Here is a 25936-nt window from a genome sequence, read left to right on the forward strand (position 1 = left end):
TTGACTCTACATTTAATACTTGATTTTTGCATGAATACTAAAGGATATTTTGAAATTAACCCAATAAATCTAAATGTGCAGGGAAAGGAACTGGCCCCCCTACCCAGACATATGTAAATTTCACACACCGTCGGGCTTAGTACTCGGTGAACTCTACCATCACCTACCAAACCGACCTTCGGGTTGATTACTGTGTTTATGATTGAAATCTAAATGTAGTCCAAAAGTCCGCAATGGATTAGCGGCGTGTTAGTGTGCTTGGCTACTGACCAAGAGGGCCCTAGTTTTCTTTCCGATGACTTTGAACTTCTTATGTACTGGACAGCTGTGCGAATTTTCAAGTACCAGATCTTCCTGGGAAAACAACGGCGGTAAATCCATTCCCTGCTAATGTATACATTGCACACCGTATAGGGGTTAGTACGAGGTGGGCTCTACCCTGCTTCTAATTCAATAAACTTTAGTGTTTATACTGTGTTAAATACTTTTACATGTATAAACCTCTCCACTGATATATTCAGAATGAGTTCAGATTAAACGCTATTTCAATCATTGCATACGTACCTATAAGTTCCTTTGAAATTCTGGCAAGCTGTTCCGCAATTTCCCGACGAAAGTCAACGCTGTCTTGGCTGGGTTTCATTCCCCGGTGAATTGACAAATCCGGCTCGTATAGGGCTGTAAAGGAAAAAACAATATACTGCGAAACAACGAATGAGAATTTTTCGTTAATGCTTTTTCTCCTTCCGGTACATACTCGTATACACATTTTTCACATCACCTTCACGTCATTTTCCACGCCCAATGAAGTTAAAAGCGAATTGGTATAATCTTTAAGTATTTGAACTAAAGCATCTAACTCTCCGTTACTTCGGCAGTATTTTATTAATTATTGAAATAATGATAACCTATGCAATCTTGCGAAAATGCATTGAAGGATCAAAGCGATTGCAATATTTTTTAACTACACCTTTCCGAATTCGTTAAAACCGTTAGCCTGCGTTGGATAGCATAGAAACATCGCAGGAATTTTTTTCGATACTCCCCCTCTAAAAATTAATAGTTTCAGGTTTGGCAGAGCCTCTCCAGTTGCGCGCTAGGCAAACGAGCGTTGTCATGTTGCAAGATTATTGGGGTCAGGCTGCCTTTAAAACGACAAACTCGACCGCTTTGGTTTGCGATACGCTTTTGTGTGATTCGCCGGTCGTTTTGAATGAAATCTTCGACGAGTTTGTGATGTTCATCGTCTGTGGCAGTGATCGGACTTCCGCTGCGTGTTTTATCAACAATTATGGCTTTTCCAGGCTCGCAACCACGAAATGTTATTACCCATCGATTTACAGTAGACCTATCAACAGCATCGTCACCATAAACAACCTTTAAACGACAATGAATCCCAGCTGGAGTCACTTTTTAAGTCACGCTATTAACTCGCGTTGATATAGCAATAGAACCCGTCTCCACAAATTCCAAAGAAACTGCGGGAGATGCCGCAACAGTAACTTTTAACGGAGTCATCCGCTAATGTGCATTTCAATGCAACAATTTCAGAGTGTCAAAGTGAAAACACCATAAGTGTTTAAAGTTGGCTTTAACCTCGTGGACTGTGGCGCCTCGCGCACGACTACGAATGCCGGTGACATTGTATGTACGGTATTTCGTCACAACATCTTGTTCCTTTAAAAGCCCCAAAATTTCAGAGTTTAAGAGGACGCCTCGGTAGCTTGAGTGGCTAAAGCACTCGACCGGATATTGAGGGATCTGGGTTCGAATCCCAGTCAAGGCGAATGATTTTTACACTCTGAAATTGTTACATTGAAATGTGTGCATTAGTTTTCAGCCTACCCTCATATCTCTCTTCCGGCGCTGTTTCCAATTTGCACTGACAACTCTCCGAATGTGAATATGGGTATAATTTAACATCAATACAAACATTATAATTGATTCCAGTTTCCGTCATCCCTTTTGATTAGGACCGAAATTTAAGGATAAGATTATGACCCTTATGACCGAAAATTAAGCTTACCTAACGTTAATACGGTGAGAATCATATTTTAAGGAGAATTTGAGAAAATTGATTCTACGCATAATATGAAACGAATATATAGGTTTGTTTTTTATGTATTTAGTTCGGTTTTTACAATCGTTTTCTATTATCTTTAACATAGTTGAAGGTGGAAGTGAATGTTGATGTACTGTGAAAATGTCCAGAATTAGCTGCAAATTTCTAGTTCGATTTCTCAATTTATTGTAATAATTTTACTGAAAATTAATGACAAAGTTTTGGCAAAGCGCTCTCTAAATTAATACGTGTCATCCCAGTTCAAAACCTCAGGTGATTACTTTGCGCCCAATATGCCCATTCGCCTCCCTTTCTCTTCCTCCCACCCATTCTTTGCTGGTGAACTGTGTAATTAATTGTCTGCCGATAAGTTCACGTCCAGAGAATTTGGAGGGAGGGGGAATTCTTAAGACGGGGATCTCCCTCTCTCCCGTAGTCTGGGGAGGGAGATTTTCATTCTGGGTGATAAAAAATGAATGTCCGATCCAAATTTTAAATGAGCATTAGTAACTAGTGTCTCTGCTAATATAGCCACCAGAGTAATGTCGCGGAATAGCTTGTTTCTCGAATCAATATACTGAAACCACTCAAGTCTTGCTGTCGAGCAGAATCAGGTACCCGAGATAAACGTGGGTCAATCACTGCCTTAGACGCAAAGAAAAATTTGGTGTCCTTCTTAAATTGGTAGGGTGCCCATAAATGAAGGAGAACTTCCCGCCCTGTAAGTGTATCTATCTTCCTAGTATTCTCTGGGTGTGGGGACTTTCTTTCTTCTTTGATGTATGTCGTGTGACCGGTTTGGTTTATCACCTGAGCGTCGTAGATAACGTCTATCTTCAAATAGTTCACAGCTCTCCACTTAAAGGCTACGGTAGGATACGATCAGTCGTCACCAGGCGGATTTAGTCAGGCATCATTCCCGCCCATGATGACTTCCTTCTCAAGACACATAGGGACAGTCTATTGCATATAACGATCACTCATGTGAAAACCCCGAGTAATTGAAATGTTTATTCAGAAAAATTTTTGTCATTTCCTGAAATCTATTTAACCAAATAACTAGATACAAATCACGAGTGTGATGTTGGTTATAAATGTTGATTGGTGTGCTATTAAATAATTGTTAAGTTTTGGCAGGACAAAAGCATAACACACCCTAAGTATATTTCTTAGCCTCTTCCAAGACTTAATCTGACCCCCACACTAAAATAAACCCTTCGTTTCCGCACGCATCCTTCCTCCTTTAATTCCACCCAATCCTCTAGTCCACTCCCTCTCCTAAACTTGCCAACATTCTCCCCTCTATCACAGTCTTCAACATCCCATTTCCAATCAAAATGCTCTGCATCCAACTTTCCTGCCTCATATGGATTTCTTCCAACAATCCCCTTTCCTCCTCGTTTGTTTTCGTTTCTGTCCATTCCACCTTTTCCAGTTTTCTCCACACCCACATTTCAAAAGCCTCCTGTCTTCTTTCTGGACTTCCCCATAATCTTTGTTTTTTACAAGTTGAACAAAATAAGAGAGTAAATATCTGTGACTTCCAGCGGCAGTCATGCTTCCACATGAAAAATAAGTCCATGGCGGTGAAGAAAGTTCATCTCCACCCTAAGGTATCACCTTCTGGCCACGCCGTGAATACGCCGATCCAGAAAAGTTTGATGAGATGAAATAAAATAGAGCTCACCTCGTGATAATTAAACTACCTCATTATGCCATGAGGGATATGTTTTATATGATATGGTGAGCATAAAAACATTGCACCAAAATATGCATAAGCATTAGCATCTTTTCCTAAGTTTGTTTAATCTTATTATCAGCGGAAGTCTACCAGCTTAAAGTAGTATTTTGATGGACCTTGGCCATACACAATAATGTCCTATGCCCTGACTATCATGGCACAGAATACAGATCCACCTGTATCCTGGAACTTCACGCTACACATTAAAATAATCCAATGTTTTAGCTCTGGATACTTCCTACCTCCTTTAATTCCACCTAAAATGACTGATCTTTTCTTCGCCCAACTTCCCCTTTTCCATAATTTTTCCCATCTCTAACCGTCTTCAGCATTTCATTTCCTCTCAATATCTCCTGACACAACTTGTCCTGCCTTCTCCGAATTACTTCCAACAGCCGCCTTTTTCTAAAATGCCTAGAACTTCATCGATCGTTTTTCATTACGTCCATTTTACTTTTCCATTCTTAACCACATCCACTTATCAAAAGATTCAAATCTACGTGAATATTCTTGCCTAAACGACCAATGTTCCGAGCTATACAAGTACAAAACTACATCATCTACATATCATCCACTTGAGTATTCCCTTTCCCCGATTACAGGATACCATACATGTAAATTAAAAAAAGGCTCCAAATTGCTGTTTCCTTTTATATTTTCTTTGCGAATTTACTTGAGGTTCCTTTCATGTATTCCCGCATCTTTGTGAAAGTTTCTTAACCCTAAGGCCGTTCTTCCTTTTATACCCTTACGACTCCACCCACCTTCCTCCAAAACATTTCCTGTATTAGTAAACTGCTTTGCCTGTTCTAGTGTATATTCCGCAACTTGAATGTTTCAAAGTGTAAAAATATTTCCCCTTCACTGGGATTCTGGTTCGAATCCCGGTCAAGGCGAATGTCTTTTACACTTTGAAATTGTTGCATTGTAATTCGGATGACTTCGGTACAAGTTACTTTCGCGCATCTCCCGCAGTTCTTTGAATTTGTAACATCCACCATTTGGATGGTCATTAAGGCCGCCGTAATATAGAACTAATGGGATAATCGTGGTGGTAAAGACCGTTTTAAACGGTGCTTACGTCTATCAGCTATTGAAAATCAGGAAGTTGCCGCGGCTGAGGAGAAAAGCGATGGAGATCAAGTAGAGGGGGGCGAGGGACCGATTCCACCCTCCCCACCATGCCTTCTTGTGACCCCCACTGGGAGTTTTGCAATCCCCACAGGTCGCCATACCATCTCCCTCTCCCTATTCGTCCCCTCAGCTACGCAGCTTGCCTCGTGTCCTTCCCCCAACCCACCCTACCCCCACTCTCTCCCTTCCCAACGCCCCTGGCCCCCCACTCTTCCTCTCTCCCCTCCTCCCGTCTTAATCCAAGTTCACCGGCGGGAAAAATTAACGCACAATTGAATTGAGCTCTTAAACAATTATCTTAATTCCATTTTCTAAGTCAATATGCTATGAATTTATTCGTGGTACACATTTCACAGGTTTTAGGTCATTGCAGGTTTTCATCATAAAACACTTAAAAACCGTGGGAAAACTGCACGCCATGAAGATTTGGTAGTGTTTAGGGCTCTTCAGTACAGCAACCGTTCATCATAGCTTGACAGCATTTAATCACAGCGAAAGAATATGACAATTACTTGCAGAACAGTATCTACGTGGAGTAATTAGCAAGGACTGCGCGAGGAAGTTCTCATGGATAAGGGACTCGACCTCTGCGCAACGTTTCCAATCCCCGCGAAAGTCGGCTATTAGCGAGAAGTAACACCTCAAGTTTCGTATCTTAAAGCGTTTTTAATTCATTTAATAAGTTAAATAAATGCAACTAATGATAACATAATTAGTCAACTATATATCATTGTTAAGTTTATCAAACAATTTTAAAAATATTATGACATATGGTTTACTGGGGAGCTTAACTCTTCCAAGGTATTGCGTAAAAGGTGTACCACTTGCATTCCACTATCACTGTACCATTCTACAGCTCTTCACATTAACAACCTCCATTTATGCCTTTTGAAATGTCGATTCTTTACCCTTACTTGCCTAGCTCTCTCCCTTCCAGTACAGTCATCATTGTTTTTTTGTTGTACGATATTTATTTTCCAACGAAATTATAAAGAAAATATCAAGGTACCGACGTTGTATTGCCTACTACCCGTAAAATTACATTACAGGTATATCATTATATCGACGAATGTCGATAACACGGGTTCATATCATCGGTGCAGTAATTTTACCGCACATAACGGTTTTGTCACTTACTCCATAGAGAGCACCTCCACTGTCATCACACGGAATATTGCAGTCCCACTATTTCCTACGCAGGGGGTCTCCCGCACCCCCTTTCATTCCCCGCAGTCCCATTTCCCTATCTATCGGTCCAGTTTCCCTCTGGAGGACTGCGGTCGTGCAAAGTAGCCGTTTAAAGCCGAGGAGATGGTTCGGGAAGAGGGTAAAGGCTGGGCGTGGGCAAGGGATGAGGGCTCTGGTCCCCTCCTAGTTCGCATCCTCTTGGGCACGAGGCCCACTCGGCCATCTGTTGGCACGGAGCCATCGCACACACACACTCTCTGAGAAGTGCAAGGCACGCAAAGCATAAACTGCACTATATCATAAGAATCCTAACAACTGGTTGTCTGGAATTCTCCTCCTCTGTGACCAGACCGAATTTTCGGAGGAAGGCCTTCCTTGGCTTCTTCTGCTATCCGCTTGTCGTGATGACTGGAAACGGGCTCCAACGAGGCCAGCGGCGCCGAGTGCCACGTAGTTGTGCAACTGCGGCATATAAATACCAAATACGAGTGTTAAAAGAAAACCAACCGAAGTCCGCTGGGCGAACGGCCTTCTTCATTTGCAGATGGGCCGAGCCCATTGAATATTAAAATACCAGGACCTCCTTTTCCCAACTCTAGTAAATTCAGCTTCTACTGCAAGGAATGGTGAAAAAACTCAGCAATTCCGGAATTCACAATTTATTGACGCACACGACCGGCTTCTAATCCTATTACATCGCTCTTCAGAGACTTTGATAAGCATACAGTATTAAATCGTACTTCAATCGATGGTGAAAACCGACACAGTGACATTATTCGGTTGGTTTTCGAGCTTTAGATGCGAAGCCTAATGGCATAACGAACACCGGATTTGAAAAAACTGATACACTTCAAAAGCCATCTCCTCAAGAAATAATTCGTGGGTATCGAATTTTGCGACAGCTGTTCACAATGTACGAAGCTTATTCGCAGCTGTTGGCATAAATCATAATATATCTTTGCAAATTAAATAATTGCTAGATAAAGGATGCTTGTTTTGAAATGAAAATTGTCGGTCCTCATTAAGTGAATCATTTGAAATCTAAATTTTGACGGTAACATGTGCCACTACCTTGCTGATAGACATACATTGGACTCTTCAGCATGTCGTTCAATTACCGGTCACTGACCCTTAATCCGGGGACCGGTTTCCCAGGGCCACACCTCGTTGGGTTACTGACCAGTGTATGGGACGGCCCTTTGCGTAGACAGCGGGATTTCGTACGGTCCCCTCTCTTCTGAGGATATCTTCCAGCCTACCGGTAGAAGCCCTCGAGCGGCCCCATGAAAAAATAATGCCCTTTAAAAATTAACTTCTGAGAAAATACGAGACAATCAAATTTCTCAGTAGTTGTTTATAATGTACGAGGCATCTGCTCAGTTGTGGGCATAAATCATAACATAAGTTTGTAAAAGACAATTGATAGAGAAAGAATGCGGCAGTTTACTCGTCCCTCCCAGTTGAAGCGAATGGATTTTAATTTTAATCCTGAGTAAAACGTGTACTGACATCTTTGCGCGAAAAAAATTAATTTGCTTTAAAAAAATTAGGTTTTTTATCTAAAACATTTTCAGGTACGTCCAAATTCCCTCCCATGGACTACCACCGTGGGCCGCGGTATTCCAGTGGTACCCCTAGAGCTGCACTGGTGGGAGCAATGATAATTTCTCCACATACGGTCATCCATGTCAGATCAGTCGTAGGATTAGGACCCAGACGAAAGTTAGTCGCGTAGCGTCTGTTCGGTAGTGAGGTGGCTGCAAAGGCATCTGATCACAGTGGGGCGGCCATAGAGTGATGGCGTCACGTTAGAAACACTATTGAGGGAGGCAACGGAAAACCACCTCAATTATTAATCCCAAGAATATAATTATGGACAGTAAAGAGAAAATTAGTCCTGGTAACTACGGGACTCGGCCTAATCGGCCTTGTGTCGTGCCCTGCGGCGGGGGAGACTAAGCTTCCGCAGTCGACATCTTACCAAGGGAAACCGGCATTCCTTTGCCAAGGGAAACCGGCATCACAGAAAGCATCAACGAAGCAACACAGAAAACGCAGAAAATGGCCAAATTAGTTGGAATAGGAACTTGGAATGTTAGGGCAATGTTGAGGGCAGGAATATTAAAGAATATGAAGCGAGAAATACGAAGAGGCATTATATATGTTAAAGGTCACTGAGAGATGAAATAGGATAGCTGGAGGATTCGAATGATAGTTATACAGGGGACGAGAGCCAGCGATGGGTGTTAATCATATAGAATCAAATGGTAGGAAGAAGCGTATAGAAAAAGCAATCGATAGAATATTACTAGTAGCGGTAAAATCAGAACCGACCAACTTGGTCATTGTTCAGGTATACAGGTACATGCCAACAAGCAACCATTGGGAGAAGACGATAGGGCATGCGATCACTTAGAGGATATCATCGAGGGCATTCTCTGATAGTGACGATATCGCGTATCTGATCGTGATGAGAGATGGGGATGTGACAGTAGGCAAAGCGATAGACGGTAGTGAGGTGGGGGGTCACGGTTCAGGAACAAGGAATCACCGTGGGGATAAAGCAATAGAGATCCGCAGGTAACAGGAGTCACTTATCACCAACACTTGGCTTACACACCATATAAGGCGTAGATATACATGGAAAATGCCAGGCGAACCAGAAAGGTATCAGTGGAATTATATTATGATTAGGCACAGATTTAACAATAGTGTGATAACTTTGCAGTTTCCCAGGAGAGGATGCGGACTCGGATTACAATCTTGTAAGTATGAAGTACAGCGTTCTATTCAAAATGATAAAGAAGGGAAGGCGGTTTAGGAAATGGAGCATAGAAACATTAACGGGATTGGCATGAGAGGAGTATAAGCCGGCTGTAGAGAAAATCAGGAGTGAGGAAGCTGGGTACTGTAGAGGAAAAGTAGGAATACGTACATCAAAAGAGGGATATTGAAACCTACGAACAAACCTGTTGGAACTGTTAAGGAAGTAAGAAGGAAAAATCATTGCAGACAATCAAAGATAAATAAGGAAAAGTATTAGTTGAATCAGAAAACATCCAAGAGAGGTGGAAATAGGACGTCTATGATAAAGGAATTAGACCAGCGAGCTTAGATATTGAGAAAGAATATAAAGTAGATGAGGATAGCTTAGGTCCAGGTTTGCTCGCTGGCGAGAAGAGCATTAAAGGAATTGAAATCAAATAAGGCCGTGGGGGTGGACAACATTCCCGCAGAACTACTTTAAGGTTTAGAAAAAATATTCAATTAGAAATCGACTGATTCGTCGCGTTTATGAGGGCGTGGGATTCGGCCGGAAACTTCGTCAGACCAGTATTAGTCCTCATACTGTAAAAGGGAAAATCGACAATATGCGAGGACTACAGTGCGTTACGTCTAATACCGAACGCAGCTTAAGTGGTTCTAAGGATCATCTATCCAAGGATAGAGGTCAGGACATATGATTACTTAGGTGATGATCAGTTTGGGTTCTGAAAGGGAAGAGGCACAGGTGATGTCCTCGCAGTAATGAGTTCACTAATAGAGAGGAACACAGAACAAAATCAGGACGTTTTTGTCTGTTTCGTAGATTTTGAGAAAGTATTTGATAAATTGAAATTGGGAGAATTAATGAACGTATTGCAGAAGGAGTAAATAGCAAATAGGAGTAAATTGGAGGGCTAAGAGATTTATCCGCAACCTGTACATGTCTCCGACTGCTCAAGTGCGAATGGGGGATGGGGAGTCTGGATGGACAGTGCTAGGCTGTCCCGTTCTGTTCAACGTATAAGTGGCGGAAATGGTCAATGAAGCATGAGAACAACTGAAAAGAGGAATGAAAGACGATGGTGATCTCAAATAATCAGTCAGTTTTGTTAATGATTAAGCTATAGTTTGGCAGCTAGCCAAGAGGTTGCAAGTATACCTGAATGAATTGGGAATTCAGTGCAATAGTTATAGGATGATGATATAAGTAAATAAAGCAAAGGTTATGCGGTTTTCTAGGAAGTGGGAATCTAAGCTAAATGTTAAAATAGGAGGACAAAAACTCGAGTGGGTGGAGCCATTTACTTATCTCGGAATAGTTTTGGGCCAAAATGGTCGAAGTAGTAAAGAGAAAGGGAAAAGAATTGCGTTAGGCAAAGAAGCTTTCACAAGGAGGAGTGAGCTGATGACAGGGACTTAGAGTAAGGATGTTCGGAAAAGATTCGAGCAAACCTTGATATGGAGCGTTGTTTTGTATGGAGTGGAAACATGGACGTTGAAACAAGATGATGGGCGTAGGTTGGAGGCTTTTGAAATGTGTGTGGAGAAGAATGGAGAAAGTGAAGTGGACTAAAAGGAAAATAAACGGAGAAATGCTAAGCATGGTGGGGGAGGAGAGGGCATTTGTAGGGGGAAATTCAAAGGAGGTAGGGAATGCAGGTGGATGCAGAGCGTATTGATTGGTGATGAGACGTTGAAGACTGCTATACAGAAGACAGAAAGTAGAATGTTAGGCAAGCGAGGAAGAGGCATGAATAGGATAGGATGTTGAATGGAATTAAGGGTGGAAGCATGAAGAATTGAAGAGGGGCCTATTGTAAGGTTGCATATCGGCTTGTGATTTTGTTAAGAGAAACAAGGGAAGTGTCGCTGTACCATTTGGTAGCTTCTCCATTAAAAACTAACCTTAACCAGCAGATTACCGATAAAAATAATAAATAGATATTATACATATAATATATGCATATATAGCTCAGATTTCAGTGGCACTTACCCCATATTACGGCGAAAAGGCCGAGTAGACAGACAGTGGCGAAGAACCCGGTGGCTAGGCATGCGTTGCTTCGAGGGGCGATTCGGGAAATCAGCCCCCTCATCTCTCCCTCGCCAGCGCCCTGCGACCCGCCCGTCTTTGTAGGACCACTCACCCTCTCCTATGTTTCACCTGAAAAGGCAGAGGCAGCTGGTGAATACCAGAGGTAATAACGTCATTATTCTCTCTTCCTGGGAAACCTTGTACCTTCCTTGGTAAACCTTAGGATTAACATCCCAGCGATTTATTCAGTTACGAATTTTGGAAAAATCATGGAGACAATAATAGAAGAAAAATGGGTACTTAATACTATTCTTTTGGACGACGGGAAGCCTTTTACTTAAGCTTTCTCCAGACCCAAAATCTCTTGTCAGATTTATAAGAGATTTTGTATGCGTTCGAAACTTTGTCTTTGTGAAAAGTGGATATGATTTGTAAATGGCATACTTGCATTTTAACAAGCCTTGGGTGTCAATTCATCGCTAAATTCTTTTCAGAATACAGCATTATTCTTATGAATGTATGAAGGGTAAGTTCAGAATGGTGGGGGGCTAACGTACTGGCTTCCCACCCAGAGGGCCCGGGTTCAAATCCCGGCGGTGTTGAATATTTTTCAGAGGTATCTCGATTCCTACTTGAGGTGCTTTGTGGAGGGCACTTTGAGTGAGTACGCCGTCCGCCGGATGGGACGTTAAGCTGCGGACCCCTAGGCGCCTTTCGTAAAGAGTAGGCTGATGCCGACGACGGGTCTCTCCACCCTTCAACCTATTCTGTCCATCCCCTATAGCGCATTTGACCTCAGCTGTCGGTCGCCTCCCTTCAAAACTACTACTACTTCAGAATGTTTGAACACATTTTTGAAGTCAGAGATTGTATTGTTCTTACTCGCACTAATGGACTAACCTGGATTAGTTTCTACTTACCGCAATTATGGTAAAATATTAAATACTGACTTTCAACTAATAAATTTTAACTGTAATTTTCACAAAAAATGTGATAAGCATTTAGTTGCACTGATGGTGTATATAATACACCAGGTCGTGTTAAACCTTATAAATTGAAGGACTTCTTAGAAATTCAACAATCGCATTCGCCACAATGGCAAGTGTTTCATTGTAAATAGTTTCGCGGCCCCACAACCCGCATGTCTAAATGCAGTTGCTATCCTACAGGAAGTAATGACAAGTTTCCGCGAGGCAGTCAAGGGTTGATGATCGCCCTGGGCATGAAAAATATGTACGCACAAGCACCTCAATATCGTGACGGTAAGGATCTTGCGCTGATGTCTGCTGACATTGGTACATATGGACAACATATTAATCACAATTATTTTTCTGACATTGGCCTAAACCATTTGAAAATTAAGAATTGATTTAGACAAGGAAACTAAGTGTCAGCACACAACTCTGCCCATATCAGGAATCCTAGGTATTCCATCCTAGGCTTATAATAGTGGCATACCATTTCCACATAATCTTAGGAAATACTTTTTTTCCATGATATCAATAAATGTTTCTCGAATTCTGTTAAATTTATCCTGTCTTCGTACTCGCTTCTTCACCTAACGCAATTTTTCATGCAATTATTCCATTTCTCCGGCCTCCAAAATCCAAAATAATTGGCGAACAGTTTTAACTTTTCTTTTGTCCCCCAACTTCAAAATTTATCTTAGTCTTCCTTTCATAGAAAACAGAAACACAGCAATACCACAGCTAATATTTATTAACACAATCAAATTGTGGAATACGATAACAGGGCAATAATTATTATTGTGGAATTTCTGGGTTCCTAATATTTATACAATGGAGTAATTCCACCGAGTAACGGCTAAAACATTGTCTTATCTTCGTCCTCCCACTTTTGAAGTATCTCATAACCTTCGTTTTCGTATGGTTAATTCTCATCCAATACCCATCACACTAATTATGCCATGAATTGAGAAATTATTGCAAAATCTTGGCTCAACGGCTCGAACATCCGAAAATCTAACTGATTGGAAGAGTTCCCCTTCCACTCTCGTTTCAGTATTCATGCCGCCCACCTGTCAAACGGCCGTATATGCATATACCTGAAAAACGAGACCGCAGTGAAGGAATTCATGTACGAATGCGGCGAGTTGGTGATCAAAGAGTCTTTCGCAATCGCAAGCCGGATGACCAGCAAAGTGGAGAGGCTGGTAATTTCGAACGTCCCTCCTGGATTTCCAGAGGCAGACCTCTTGGTAATCGTGAGCCAGGCAGGGGGGGCCGTAAACCCCGTGCAGGCCCTTCGATAGGCTCGAAAAATCCCGCGCTAGGCTATATTAAAAATTGGAGAAGACAGTGCTTCCTCGTGCGGCGCGAGGGAACCCAAATGCCTCCTAGAATTTGGAAAGGGATGATACCGCATCTACGTCAAGTTTGCGGATTTGAAATGTTTCCCCTGTGGCAACGTCAGATAATACGTGAACACATGCCCCACCAATGGTAAACAACCTGCCCAAGGGACCGAGAGGATGGCACCGCCATCCGGGGCATCGAAAGCGTTGGTGCCGAACGAGGAGGTGGGGGACGCGGTCGCGGTGAATTTCGCGACCCGACTCAGTGCGTGAGGCCAAACGGAGAGCGAGCACTCGAAGGTCGACTCTGCTACTGAATCCCAAGCGGATGATGCGTCACCGCCGAAATTGGGAAAGCTTGAGGAAGGTGGGATCATGCCCGTTTCCTCCCTTCCTCCCGCACGAGATGACGGTAAGGAGGGGAAGGTCGACTATCCAGATCAGGCCGCGGATGTAGAAGGGATCGCGGTGGCGCACGCGGCCAAAACGATCGAACGCAATTTTGAGGACGAAATCAAGGATGCCAAGGCGCCGGATAGGGAAGGAGCAAATCTTCAGGATCCCACGATGGAACAGGGAGAGATGAGGACCAACGTCAAAAGAAAACGGAAGCAGGGTGTCACACATTCGCCTCCAGACTCCTCTTGAAAAGGCACGAGAAAGGCGGCCAAAAAGGGGAGGACGGGAGCGGACTCACAAGGTTTTAAAATCGTCGCCGATTTCTATCGGCGAGAAGCGAAGGAAAAACTGCGGGGATTCCTCGTCGACGTAAAAAGGAAAACCGAAACACACAGGGTCGCACGATCCCTCTTTGGGGCCATAGAGCCGACCGGAAAAAGCTACGACTATTGGGGTAGAACCACGTCATCAACGACCCGGCCCTCGAAATACGTATGGCCAGGCCGATAAAGAGCCTGCGGACAGCGGTTCGGAGGAAGAACTCGTATGATGCTGTGGTACGCGGTGGGAATCATCCCCAGCACCTCTGTTTTGACCCTCCTTTGCTTCCCTTTCCTTCCTACCTTTTACGACCCATAGTTCGAACATTCATACATCTCCCAATCCAGAATCCCAATACTGTGCGACCTTTTCTTTCAAGTATTTCATCCTTCATCCAGCGGATGACTGTCACCCACAATCGGGGTGGTTCAGAAGAAACATTTCTTCGCACCATGACTCTAAACGTCAGATCCGTCCGGAGTAGGGAGAAAAGGGAGACACAGAAAACCTTCTTGAGTAGATGGCAAACGGTCGTGGCCATACTAGAGGATGACGTCGGGGAAGAACACGCGTACATGGCGAACGCTCCGGTCTCATTACAACCGCGGAGAACCTCCAGAATGCGTGGGAGGAGACTGGAGAGGAGTAGGGGAACTCCATTTACGCCTCCTCCATCAAAATGGAAACGTTCACACACAGTTCGACCTGTTTAGGCAAGTGCGGGAACATTATACGCGAAAATACGGGCCACACGACTCCCTGGACCCCAGGTACACGACCGACTTGACCACCGGCCTGGATGCGCCCAATGAGGAGCGGGAATACACGGAGGAAGACGTCACGGCCGAGGAATACGAGATGCCCTTACGTTCCTTCTGTGACGGAAAGTCTCCGGGACATAACGTCCTATCGGCCAAGTTCCCACACGTTTACTGGTAGCACCTGAAGGGGCCCTTCCAGGATATGGCCACCAAAAGCTTCCGGAGAGGACCTCTGCCCCCCTCGATGCGAAGGGCAGCACTCGTCCTGAACCACAAGAAGGGATATGAGAGCCAGCTGAACAACTGGAGACCCATGTCCTTAACGACGATGGACCATAAAATCCTGGCGAAAGTCATCTCCACCAAACAACGGCTCCATGGGAAGCGTTGTCTTCCCCGAACTCGATTGCTCCGTCCCCGGAAGGAGCATCCACAACAGCCTGTCGACCGTCAGGGACGTCATGAGATATGCCAGCAGGAGGAACAATTACTTGTCCGTCCTCTCCTTGAATCAGGAGGGTGCCTTCGACAGGGTCGATCACGCCTTCATACTCGTCACGATGACAGCCATGGGATTCGGGGAAGCCTTCGCCAACCGAATCAGGACCCTTATGATGAAGCGACGGTGCTCGTTAGGTTGTGAGGAAGCCTGACCCCCCCCCCCATTCCCTTCTCCTAAGGCATACGCCAGGGCTGCCCCCTATTTGGGCAGCTTTACACTCTTGCAATCGAACCCTTACTGAGGGCGTTTAAGAAGCGGCTGCCGGGAACGTCGATTCCTGGGGACGGGGAAAGAAGGCTGCCAATCTCCGCCTACGACGACAACGTTTACGTCTTCATCACGGACGATTGGGACTTTCAGACGACGGAGGACGTTTTCCTCGCGTAGAGTGGTGCGGCCGTGAATAAGGAGAAGTCCACGGGGTTGTGGTGCGGCAGGTGGTAGGATAGGAAAATGGAGCCGGTGGAGCAGGAGAGGGGCTTGGCTGTGTAACGACCAGAGGGAGACACGCGCGCGCCTTAAAAAGGAGCTAGACGAAGGGATCGAGAGGTGGAAGGGGGTGAGTGCGGTTTTTCCCTGAGGAGAAAGGTGAGGGTCACCAACCAGTTCCTGGCACCCAAGTTGTGGCACCGGCTACAAACGACAAACGCGTCTAAGCAGTCGGCAAGAGAGCTCCAAACCAAGCCCATCCGTTTAGAATGTGGCAGGGGGACCCATTGGGTCGACTGTCACCGTGTGCGCACCGATACGGGAGGGAGGACTGGGCCTGTTTGGAGTGGAGACCAAAATACACACCTTCTAGCTCCTCTAAGCTCATAGGTATCTATTAGGGGACAAACAAGAACTCTGGGCCAAACGGGTGAGGATACAGCGAAGGGATGCTCCGCGGGCCATTTCTACTCCCCTGAGCATGAGGCCTGGAACCTCATGGAGGTGCGCAATGCTCCCGACGGGATGGCTGCCACCGCCGACCGAAGCGACGGCGTACTTCCGGGGTAGGCTGTGCGGCAGGGAATGCTTACTGCCCCAACCCAGGCGTGCCGCCTACGGGGAGGTTGCCTACAAACTTTAGCCGCTGAGAGAGACCAGGCCGCTTAGGGGGGAAACCCCCCAAAGTACAGAATTGGGGAACCTTCCACGCTTCGCCTTCCTTCAGCAGGGACGGAGAAGTGGCCTGCCGTTTCGCACACGGCGGGCTGGCGGACTGCCGCTTCCTTCATTAATGCAGTATGAGAACAAGCGATGAGTGCTCGAGATGCCCAGGGGCGGTAACATATAATCATGGAATGTGGGCAGGTTGCCGAGATCTAGGACCTGGTAAACTCACAACTTGGGAAGTTTATGCTCGAAAACACTTTCCCGGGGCAAACGATCTGCGCGGGTGTCGTAGAAGTAGATAAAACGGAGCTAGCCACCCGAATCAGAAACTTCCTCATCACGCTCGCGCAGATCAGCATCAAAGAGCGCTTCACGGCAGAGCAAGGGGGGCCCAATAAACCCGAACTACGTGGCTAACTACTGCAACTCCTTAAAAAAGTGCATGATTAGGGAGGACACATGCTGTCGAGCGGAGAGGAGAATACTCCTTCAAACGCAATTGAACCGTCGGGAAGGCAGTGTGCCAGATCGCAAGAGACTAACTATTCATGATGGCGTATGGGGAGGAAGAACATCTACAAGGAACTACGGATATCATCTGACAGGAAACGTACGGGGCCCCATTTCGAGGAGGGTTAAGGGATGGCTCATGTGCGGTGGGGATAAGGGGCCAAAGTTGCGGTATGAGCTCCTTCGGTGGCCTCCTGACGAACGTCACACTCCCTGTCGCCCAAAACGGGAATGACCAGCAAATGAAACAATGCTTTGAAAAATAAAATGAGGTGACGATGAGAGAATAACCCTGATGGTAGAGCTCACCTTGTACTAAGCCGGACGGCATGTGAAATTCACAAAACAGGGTAAAGGGGCCAGTTACTTTCCCTGTGCCGGTTACGGCTTCCCAGGAAGATGTGGTACCCTAAACATCACATAGCTGGGGTGAAGCTGAGGGTGCCCAGAGATACTTGCCCGGAAATCGAACGCGGGCCCTTCGGTCAGTAGTCAAACGCTCTACTCTGAACTACCACGACCAATACAAGTAATATTCACGTCAATAACTCTACAGGCAGTTTCAAAATGAATGTCGGGGATTTAAAACTTGTTAGTATTTATTACATACAGGGTTCGTCCGGAAAATAAGTGTACTGAGCTCAGGAAAAAATATTTATTACACTTTTACATATCTTAAGCTAATATTCCTCAAAATAGGACCCTTGTGAGTAGATACCCTTGTTCCAGCGGTGTTCCCATTCCTGGAACGCTCCCGCGAAGGCATCATCGGGAACCTCTCGAAGACACGTCGTCACGACCTCTTTGACGGCGTCCTAAGTCCCGTATCGCGTTCCTTTCAAACTCCTCTTTATCTTCGAGAACAGAAAGAAGTCCGGTGGTGCCAAGTCCGGGCTGTAGGGCGGGTGCGGCAGCGTTGCCACGCCGTGCTTGGCCAAGAAGTCCGACACGACAAGCGCGGTGTGAGACGGCGCATTGTCGTGATGCAGCCGCCAGATGTTTTTGATCGCTGGCCGGACGCGGGCGACTCGTTTTCGAAGCCTGTCGAGCACTTGGACGTAAAATGCAGCATTTACAGTTTGTCGTTCAGGTACAAATTCGTAGTGGACGACTCCCCTTTTGTCAAAAAAGACAATGAGCATCGCCTTGATCCGAGATTTGCTCATGCGAGCTTTCTTTTGACGGGGTGATGATGGGGTGTGCCACTCCGCACTTTGTCTCTTCGACTCCGGGTCGTACTCAAAGATCCATGTCTCGTCACCCGAAACAACGTTCTCTAAAAAATGTGGATCATTTTTGCAGTGATCCGCAAGTTGTGTCGCGATTTCCAAACGATTGAGTCTTTGATCATCACTGAGCACTTTCGGCACCAGCTTTGCACAAATTTTTCGCATCTGTAATTGCTCCCTAATAATCTAGTGCACTATTGTTTTTGGCACATTACACTGCTCTGCTATCATCCGAACACTAAGACGACGATCAGAGTTCAGTACATCGCGAACTTTTCGCACATTTTCGTCGGTGAGTGTCTTTGATGGGCGTCCAGGCCGTGGTTCGTCGTCGACCTCTTCTCTGCCCTCCACGAACATCTTGTCCCACCGAAAGATCATGTTTCTGGACATGGCTGACTCCCCGTAAGCCTGGTTAATCATACCGACAGTTTCGGTAGACGATTTCCCCCCAAGCTTTACCGCAAATTTGATGGAATAACGCTGCTCCAAAAACTTCGGCATCGCGTTCCGTGACGTGGGTCGAGCGTGGAGGTTCGCGTTAACAGAGCTCCTCACTACACCACAGCTCAGAGCCGACTGCCTTTTTCAGCGTCGCTTGCCAACATACCCCCCTCCAATCGCAGCCCGTCAGAGCGGTGCTGGGCGCGCCTGGAGCGGCGGGAAAAAATCAGTACACTTATTTTCCGGACGAACCCTGTATAACTTACAATTATGAGTTATACATAAAATAAAAGGACAACTCAAACAGTTTATCTTCAAGTGTTCATTGTGAGAACGATTTGTCACACGGCACACATCGAGTCGATATGCGAGTTCTTCCCAAACCTTTATCAGGTTGTCAGAAGTAATAATTGCAAAAACTCCTTCAAACTTGTTTTCTAAGCCAGGTAGGTGAGCTGGTAGAAGAGACACATGTCCATGATCCTCTACGAACCTAAAAAGGTAAAAATCACATGGCGTGAGATCGGGTGGCCGCGGAGGCTATGCGAAATAAGCTCTTTCATTCGAACGCTTGCGGCCAGTCAAGCGGTCAGGTACAACGTGTTTTAACCAATTGCGTACTGAGTTATGCCAGTGAGGCGGCGCCCCATCTTGTTGCCCAATGCAGTTCTCTGGTTCAGCTTCTTCCAATTGAGGAAAGAGCATTAGTTCTAACGTATCAAGATAAAAAACCACCATTTATAGTTGCTTCACCGAAAAAGAAAATTTTTAAACCCCGATATTCTCAAATGTCCAGTAATCCCCCCTATATTTCCATCTCGCTTCCCACAACCCTAATATGTCTACATCTCCTTTTTCCATCCGTCGTTTGATATTTTTCCCTATCTTTAGCATCGCCCTAGCATTCCAAGTCCTTAGTTTCACGGTGGCGTTCCTCTTTTGAATCTTCCCTTCTGTTCTTATACACCCGGTTGTGCACGGATATGGTGAGATGACAACCACGGAAGCCTTGCTTCCTCCGATGGCGGGCTCTGCACGAGGACACGAGGAAGGCGGCGTGGGACTGCGCGTTGTCGTTGCGCAGCCTCCATTTGGCTAAGTTCTCCTTCCTGACGCGATATTCGCTAAGAATACAATCCAATGCGATTTTCGAATTGTTGCACCCTTCCGCTAGCATTCTGACACTCAGGCGTCGATCGAATTGAGCACGTCTCTCACCCTTTACGCATTCCCTTAGCACTGTGTAATTGACGGACGCCCAGGTAGTTCCCCGTCCTCAGCCTCCTCTCTACTCTCCCGGAACATCTTCGTCATGGTCATGGTCTCCGTACCCAATTTTCCGAGCTTCACACAAAATTTGATTTGCTTCAACAAAATTCAAATTTGGGTCCAGTCTATCAGCGATCAGCATACAATAACGGCCCACAGACAATTGACGCGGGTCGCGTTGTTTTTCTAAGGCCTCCTACCACTTTTGCCGCCACAATTCACCCCACTCCAGCGGTCCGCGTTGGTGGATAAAAAATATCCTACTTACTTTTTGGAACATACGCCTATAAAACAGGGAGAATCATGGGAAAGAATGGGGAATAGTAGTCCTCGATATTTTTACAATAATTGGCAATATATAGCTTAGGTACCGCTGAACTGGACGCTTACCTTTATACCAATACAGAAATCAAACCGATGTAAAGTTAATTGTTTCCTTTAGCCGCCTTCCGATTCCCAGCATTGATACCTGGTATTTTCAATAGTTCTGACATTACAAGAGTAGGCACAAATACCGTGATGATATTTCTTAAATCATAATCGGAAACAATACAGCTCTAGCAGCGGGCAATTGGTGACGACACAGGTGAAGCGCACCATTAGGAAAGAAAGCGACGACCCAAGTGGTCGGAAAGGAAAGAAAGATACAGTGGCGGGATAACTTCAAGAAGAGAAACGAGTTGAGATTTTAAGTCGTTCACAGAGTGAGGGCGGAGTAGAATCACTGGTGCCTCTTCGAAGTAGCAGGAAATACCCTCAAAATAATTAATCGAGGAGGCGTGAATTTCGCGTCCTGACTGCACCTAACTCCAAGTATCCTTCAAAACACTGCAAGCGCCAGGTTATGTTGAAATACGTGATAACAGTTGTGATAAGGATGGAAGGCTGTGAAGAACAGTTGGCGAAGTATGGTGTTCCTTGCGCAATCCGCAAAACAGGAACCATTCCCAAGGAATAATGCCCAGTTTCGCGTCAGTAAATATTCATGATAGTCCACCCCGTGGGTAACATTTCTGGGACGACAATGTCGCGGAAATAACGCAATAGAATAAAATAGAAAAGCGGGGCTTCCACCTAAAGTAACCGTAATGCGAAATCGAAACGTATGACGTTGCTACATTATACGCTGAATATAAAACTTGGTTTTCATCTAAGAAAGTTCGCAGTCTTAGAAGATGAATGTCATCTCTCATTTCCACCATTGAAGTTACGATGAAAAATTAACGAGAAACGCGGATTCTTGCTACTTTTTATTTCATGAAACACCAGGGCGAGCATTGGGACGAGACCTTCAAGTGCTCTTGAACTTATCGGATATACGAGACGAGGTCAGGAGCATGAGCAAGACCATCCCCCTTCCTCACGGACTGATTACGTTAATGGACACGCGCAGAAAACTCGAATGTGGAAATTCGTGTTTTGAGAGTCCCCTCAACCGCCGTCCCCAGTGTTGGTCCCAAGATTACTTCTCCAAGTGCTCTATGGCCCGGTGGATTGCGTGAGCTCCTTCCGACTTACTTATCGGAATATGCACCTCCTCCTTCTTCCACCCGCTCACAACCCCTTCTCCCTCCACAATGATCACACCACCCGTCCGCTCCCCCCGTCCAGTCCAGTTGCCTGCGCACCCACATTCGTGCAGGCACTAATGTCGCAGTGCGGTGAGACGTCGACCGCGAAACAATAGGGAGCACTCTTCCACCTGGGTGAGTGGCAGCATCTCTCTCGAGGGCTGTACAAGTTTCTTCCGGGTCGTGAAGAGCGAATTAAAATCGCGAAAATGTCGCGAGGTCGCTCCCTTCATGCAGGACCTCGCATAGAGACGAGTGGAAGGGGGGTGGGAGAGGGACTGGCCACCCGAAACCACCTGGAAACAGTAGAAATGCAGCCGCGATAATGCGTCAAGCGAGCATTGGTTAACTGCCCACCCGCACACCGGACGGGCGGACATTTAGCACCAATTATGCTACCGAGGTAACTCAAAACGACTGCAATAATAGTTTTTTGCGAACGAAAGCCTTTCAAAACAGCCACACTTTCGGAGGTCAGTTAATCACTCCATAGGACACATGATCGCAATAACGCAATCCTCGTGCTGTATAGGTTTAAGACTGCGTCATCGTCGCAGCTGGCGGGACAGTGGAAGGGCTGACGCCAGAAATTCGTCGTTGTAAAATTTCAGTTGGCTCGTTCATACCCCTTTCTTTAAAAAAGGAAGTTATGTTGCCATTCACTATAAATATATACATACATATATATATATATATATATATATATATATATATATATATTAGATGTAGTATTGTTAGGTATTCTACCAGTTAAGGTAGGTTTTGGATGAATACAACTACCAAATAAATATCTCCTGATAACAGCATCACGTGTAAATACTTGTTATCCAGATGCAACTAACTAAATTTATTTCCACACACACTTGCTCTAAATTCATTTCGATGTAAACATGATCAGCTCACCACAAATGTATTTACATTTAAATTTAAGCAATTTCACTTTGATTAAAAGTATTTATTAACGTGATTTTAAAATGCATTCCTTAAAGAAACCAACCCTTAAGAGCACCTACATGAATATATGCAAACAAGATTTAAAAGGTAAAGCATATCATCACATGGTGGTTGGTGATATATACACATTGGTGATATAACCGGTTTCATTTATGCTGGTAATATCAATTATCATCAGGAACCTTTGACTCTCCGGAAAACGACAAACGCTCCCAGGGACACTGAACTAAAAAGTGATCTAATCGCTAGGGTAAACGACAAGAAAAGAGAACTCATAAGATCTCACCTTTTGTGACACCTTTCAATTCATATTGTAGACCAGAGGGTACTGATGAATTAGCGCACCAGACCATCTCCGTAGCAGCGCAAATAAGAACACTTCTATGCTCTTTGATTGGGCAAGCTCGAGCATGAGCGAGAGTCGCTTCCATCTTAAACAGAAGATAAGCCAAGGTAGCTTGACTGGGTTTGCGCATCATTCGAAGCTATTCGCTGGGACTGGATTGCACGTCAGTATTCGTGACTGGCTGCGAGAGGTCTGAGGAGCTTGTTACTGGGATCTGCGTGCTTATCACCCGTATGTGGTTTACGTCTACGAACGTGTGTTATTATACGAGGATAGTTTGAGATGTCCTCAGAATCACCACTGAATATCTACGCTAGCGAATTGAGTTTCTCGCGTAGTAATAGGTCATCCTTTGCAAGCACATGACGCGTCAGTGCTCTGCGAAGAGATCCTTGGTGCGGACGCCTCTCCATTGTGTCTGTCTAGTGATTTGTGAAGATGGAAAATTGAGAATTGAACAGTGATTAAATACTTCGTAAAGAAAGTTATGATAGCAAAGGAAATTCATGCTGAGTTTCAGAAAACTCTGGGGAACTCTGCTCCTTCATATTCAACTGTAACCAAGTGGACAAAATTTGGTCGGGATAGGTTAGATGATGATCAACGTTGCGGTCAGCTAAAATGTGTCACTACCCCAGAAGTTATTGCAAAAGTGCATAAAATGGTCGTGGAGGATCGTTGACTGAAAGTGCGAGAAATCGCTGAAGCTATAGGAATGTCATCTGAATGGGCAAATCATATTTTAACAGAGGAATTGGACTTGAGAAAATTATCTGCTAGATGGGTGCTGCGGCTCTATACGCAGGATCAGAAACTAATCAGAATGGAAATTTCCTAACTACGTCTGGCCCATTTTAAGAGCCACCAACAAGCTTTTCTCCTCCGGTTGGTGACCACAGATGACACTTAGGTCCACTACGATACACCAGAGGCAAAACAGTAGTCAAAGATGAGGAAAGGTGTTGATTAACCACCAACAAAGAAAGAAAAGGTAATATAATCAGTAAGAAAGGTGATAGCTTCAATTTTCTGGGATGTGAGAGGGATTCTTCTGATGGATTATCTTCCCACTGATCATACAATTATTGGACAATACTACGCAAACCTTCTGGAACAACTACAGCCAAAGATACAAGAAAAAGGCTAGGTTTGGCCAGGAAGGAAGTCACCTTTCATCAAGAGAATGCACGTCTACACCCAAATGTCGTAGTCAAGGCAAAAATACGTGAACTGAGATACGAATTGCCGCCACACCCGCCTTATTCGCCTAATTTCGTTCCATCAAATTCCTATCTCTTCCTGAAGCTAAAATTTTCCACGGTGGATGGATATTCTCTTCAAACACAGAACTAACAGCCGAAGTAGACGGGTATTTTGCAAGCATGAAGGAATCTAATTTTCGAGATGGGATCAAAGCATTGTAACATCGCTGGACCAAGTGCATCAGTGTACAGGGAGACTACATTGAAAAATAAAAGTTTTACCAAGGTAAGTCGTTTATTTCTATTCCATTCCGAGAACTGTTCAAATTACCCTCGTCATTAATTTTAAGGAAATTTCAATACGATCATTGGTTTTGTTAATTTTCCCCTATATTTATCGATCAATCTGTATGCATCAGCGTTTAATGTGCACCCGAAAAATTCGTCCACTTCCTCGGTGACCAATGCCGAGCGAACATGTTCCCTCAACTTGGCGCACCCTTACTGAAAGACATTGCCGTAAAAAGGATTTTTGTTTCCCTAATCCGCAGATTGTTTTCATCGCTTGAACTTAACCTGTCAAACCTATGGATTTCGCCAGTATGCCGTGTTTCGCATTTTTTATTGTTTGGTGAAATTCTTGAGCGCTTCATTTATGCTCATGAACAGTTACTGTGACTACAACTGATGGTTTACCCAAAAGCCCTTAGTTAACTTTTCTGTGGTTTGTATTTAATGAATATTTGACGCGATGTCAGGCTTCCCGCCTTAGGCTCACTCGATTTGCAGGAGCAGCTCAAATGACCTTATTTAAATCGTACTGAGTCCACTACGCAGTAGACATATTCACCAAGTCCGCAGTCAAAATATAGAAAAACTTAAAACGAGTTACATTTCTATTTTAAGAAAATTTAAACTGAGTAAATTTACATGATTAACTAATGGATATCTCCTAAGCCCTAGAATAAATTTGGATGACCCAAATCTAAAATATGTACGACGCTTTTTCACGACTATACCTCGACAGATGTGCATGACTAGAATGATGAGCGTGAATTATCTGATTGCAATGTTAGGTGAGCTTCTTTGATATGGCTATCTATAATAAACTTACTCCCTAGAAGGCCAAATGTCATGGTTTGCAACCCACAATGTTCTGTACTTACTGGTAGATGAGCACCACTGTCGCGACACTGAGCGTCAGGTAATATGTGGCCGACTGGTATACAAACTTACTCTCTGCACCTAGCTGTCTGCTGGCATGACTGCGCGCGCACTTTTCCAAAACCCTCCCAGAATTCGTTTGCTTATCATCCACTGCAATTTGTTCAGCCAGAACCCAAGCCATCCGGTTATGAGGCCAGCGCTCTAACTCTGGACTTCCACGCAGTGAAGAAAGTTTACATGTTTTCATTTATTACTACGGATTAGTCTACGGTTGTGGAAAGTTTTGATGGACCCTGGGACTAAACTCTACTGCACTCCTAAGCGCCAAATGGCATGACAAAAAATATCTTTTGGCACCAGGCACATTACTAATACCCATTCTTCAGTTCTGCATACGATTTAACTCCCTTAATTCCATCCAACATGAGTTTCCTTTTCCCTTCCTCTACCTCGCTTTCCCAGCATTCTAGCTCCTATTACCATCTCAATAGCCGTCTCTCTCCCTCTTCTGTGCCTAGAACTTCATCTTTGGTTTTTCTTCCCGCTCTAATAAATAAAGGACGGATAGCAGCAATTTTCCAAAAGATAAGATTCATGATATTTGCACAGGTACAATTTATTTTATCTAGTGGAAAATTGCTACTATCCGTTCTTTATTATGTTCGAATTTCACCCCATCACGCCTGTAACTACTCAATTTGTTCTTTCCGTTCATTTTATTTCTTCCATTCTTCCCCATCTCCGCATTGCTAAGGCAATGACGCTTATCTTCCTGTCTCAGCGGTCAAGTTCCAGAACCATGTAAAACTACGCTCCACATAAAAAATTTACGCTCGTCTTCTCTTTATGTCTTAACTTAAACTGCCAGTCATCTACTCCCGCTTCTTTGTAATTGCTTTTCCACCTAACGTAATTGTTCATTT

The 25936-nt window shown here is 44.7% G+C and overlaps 1 protein-coding gene across 2 annotated transcripts in view; it reads right to left on the reverse strand.

The window, feature by feature from the left end:
• Nucleotides 1-25936, reverse strand: part of LOC139700033 (uncharacterized) — an 84517-nt gene that overhangs the window by 16247 nt on the left and 42334 nt on the right. For both annotated transcript variants that reach the window (XM_071598483.1, XM_071598492.1), the window contains exons 2-3: nucleotides 10885-11055; nucleotides 565-678 (exon numbers count right to left, since the gene is read on the reverse strand). In XM_071598483.1, coding sequence (XP_071454584.1) covers nucleotides 565-678; nucleotides 10885-10987 — 217 coding nt within the window. In that variant the 5' untranslated portion in view covers nucleotides 10988-11055. The remainder of the gene's footprint in view (nucleotides 1-564; nucleotides 679-10884; nucleotides 11056-25936) is intronic.

Source organism: Hetaerina americana, unplaced genomic scaffold (assembly GCF_022747635.1).
Source record: "Hetaerina americana unplaced genomic scaffold, ioHetAmer1.1.p SCAF_1, whole genome shotgun sequence".
Classification (NCBI taxonomy): Eukaryota; Metazoa; Arthropoda; class Insecta; order Odonata; family Calopterygidae; genus Hetaerina; species Hetaerina americana.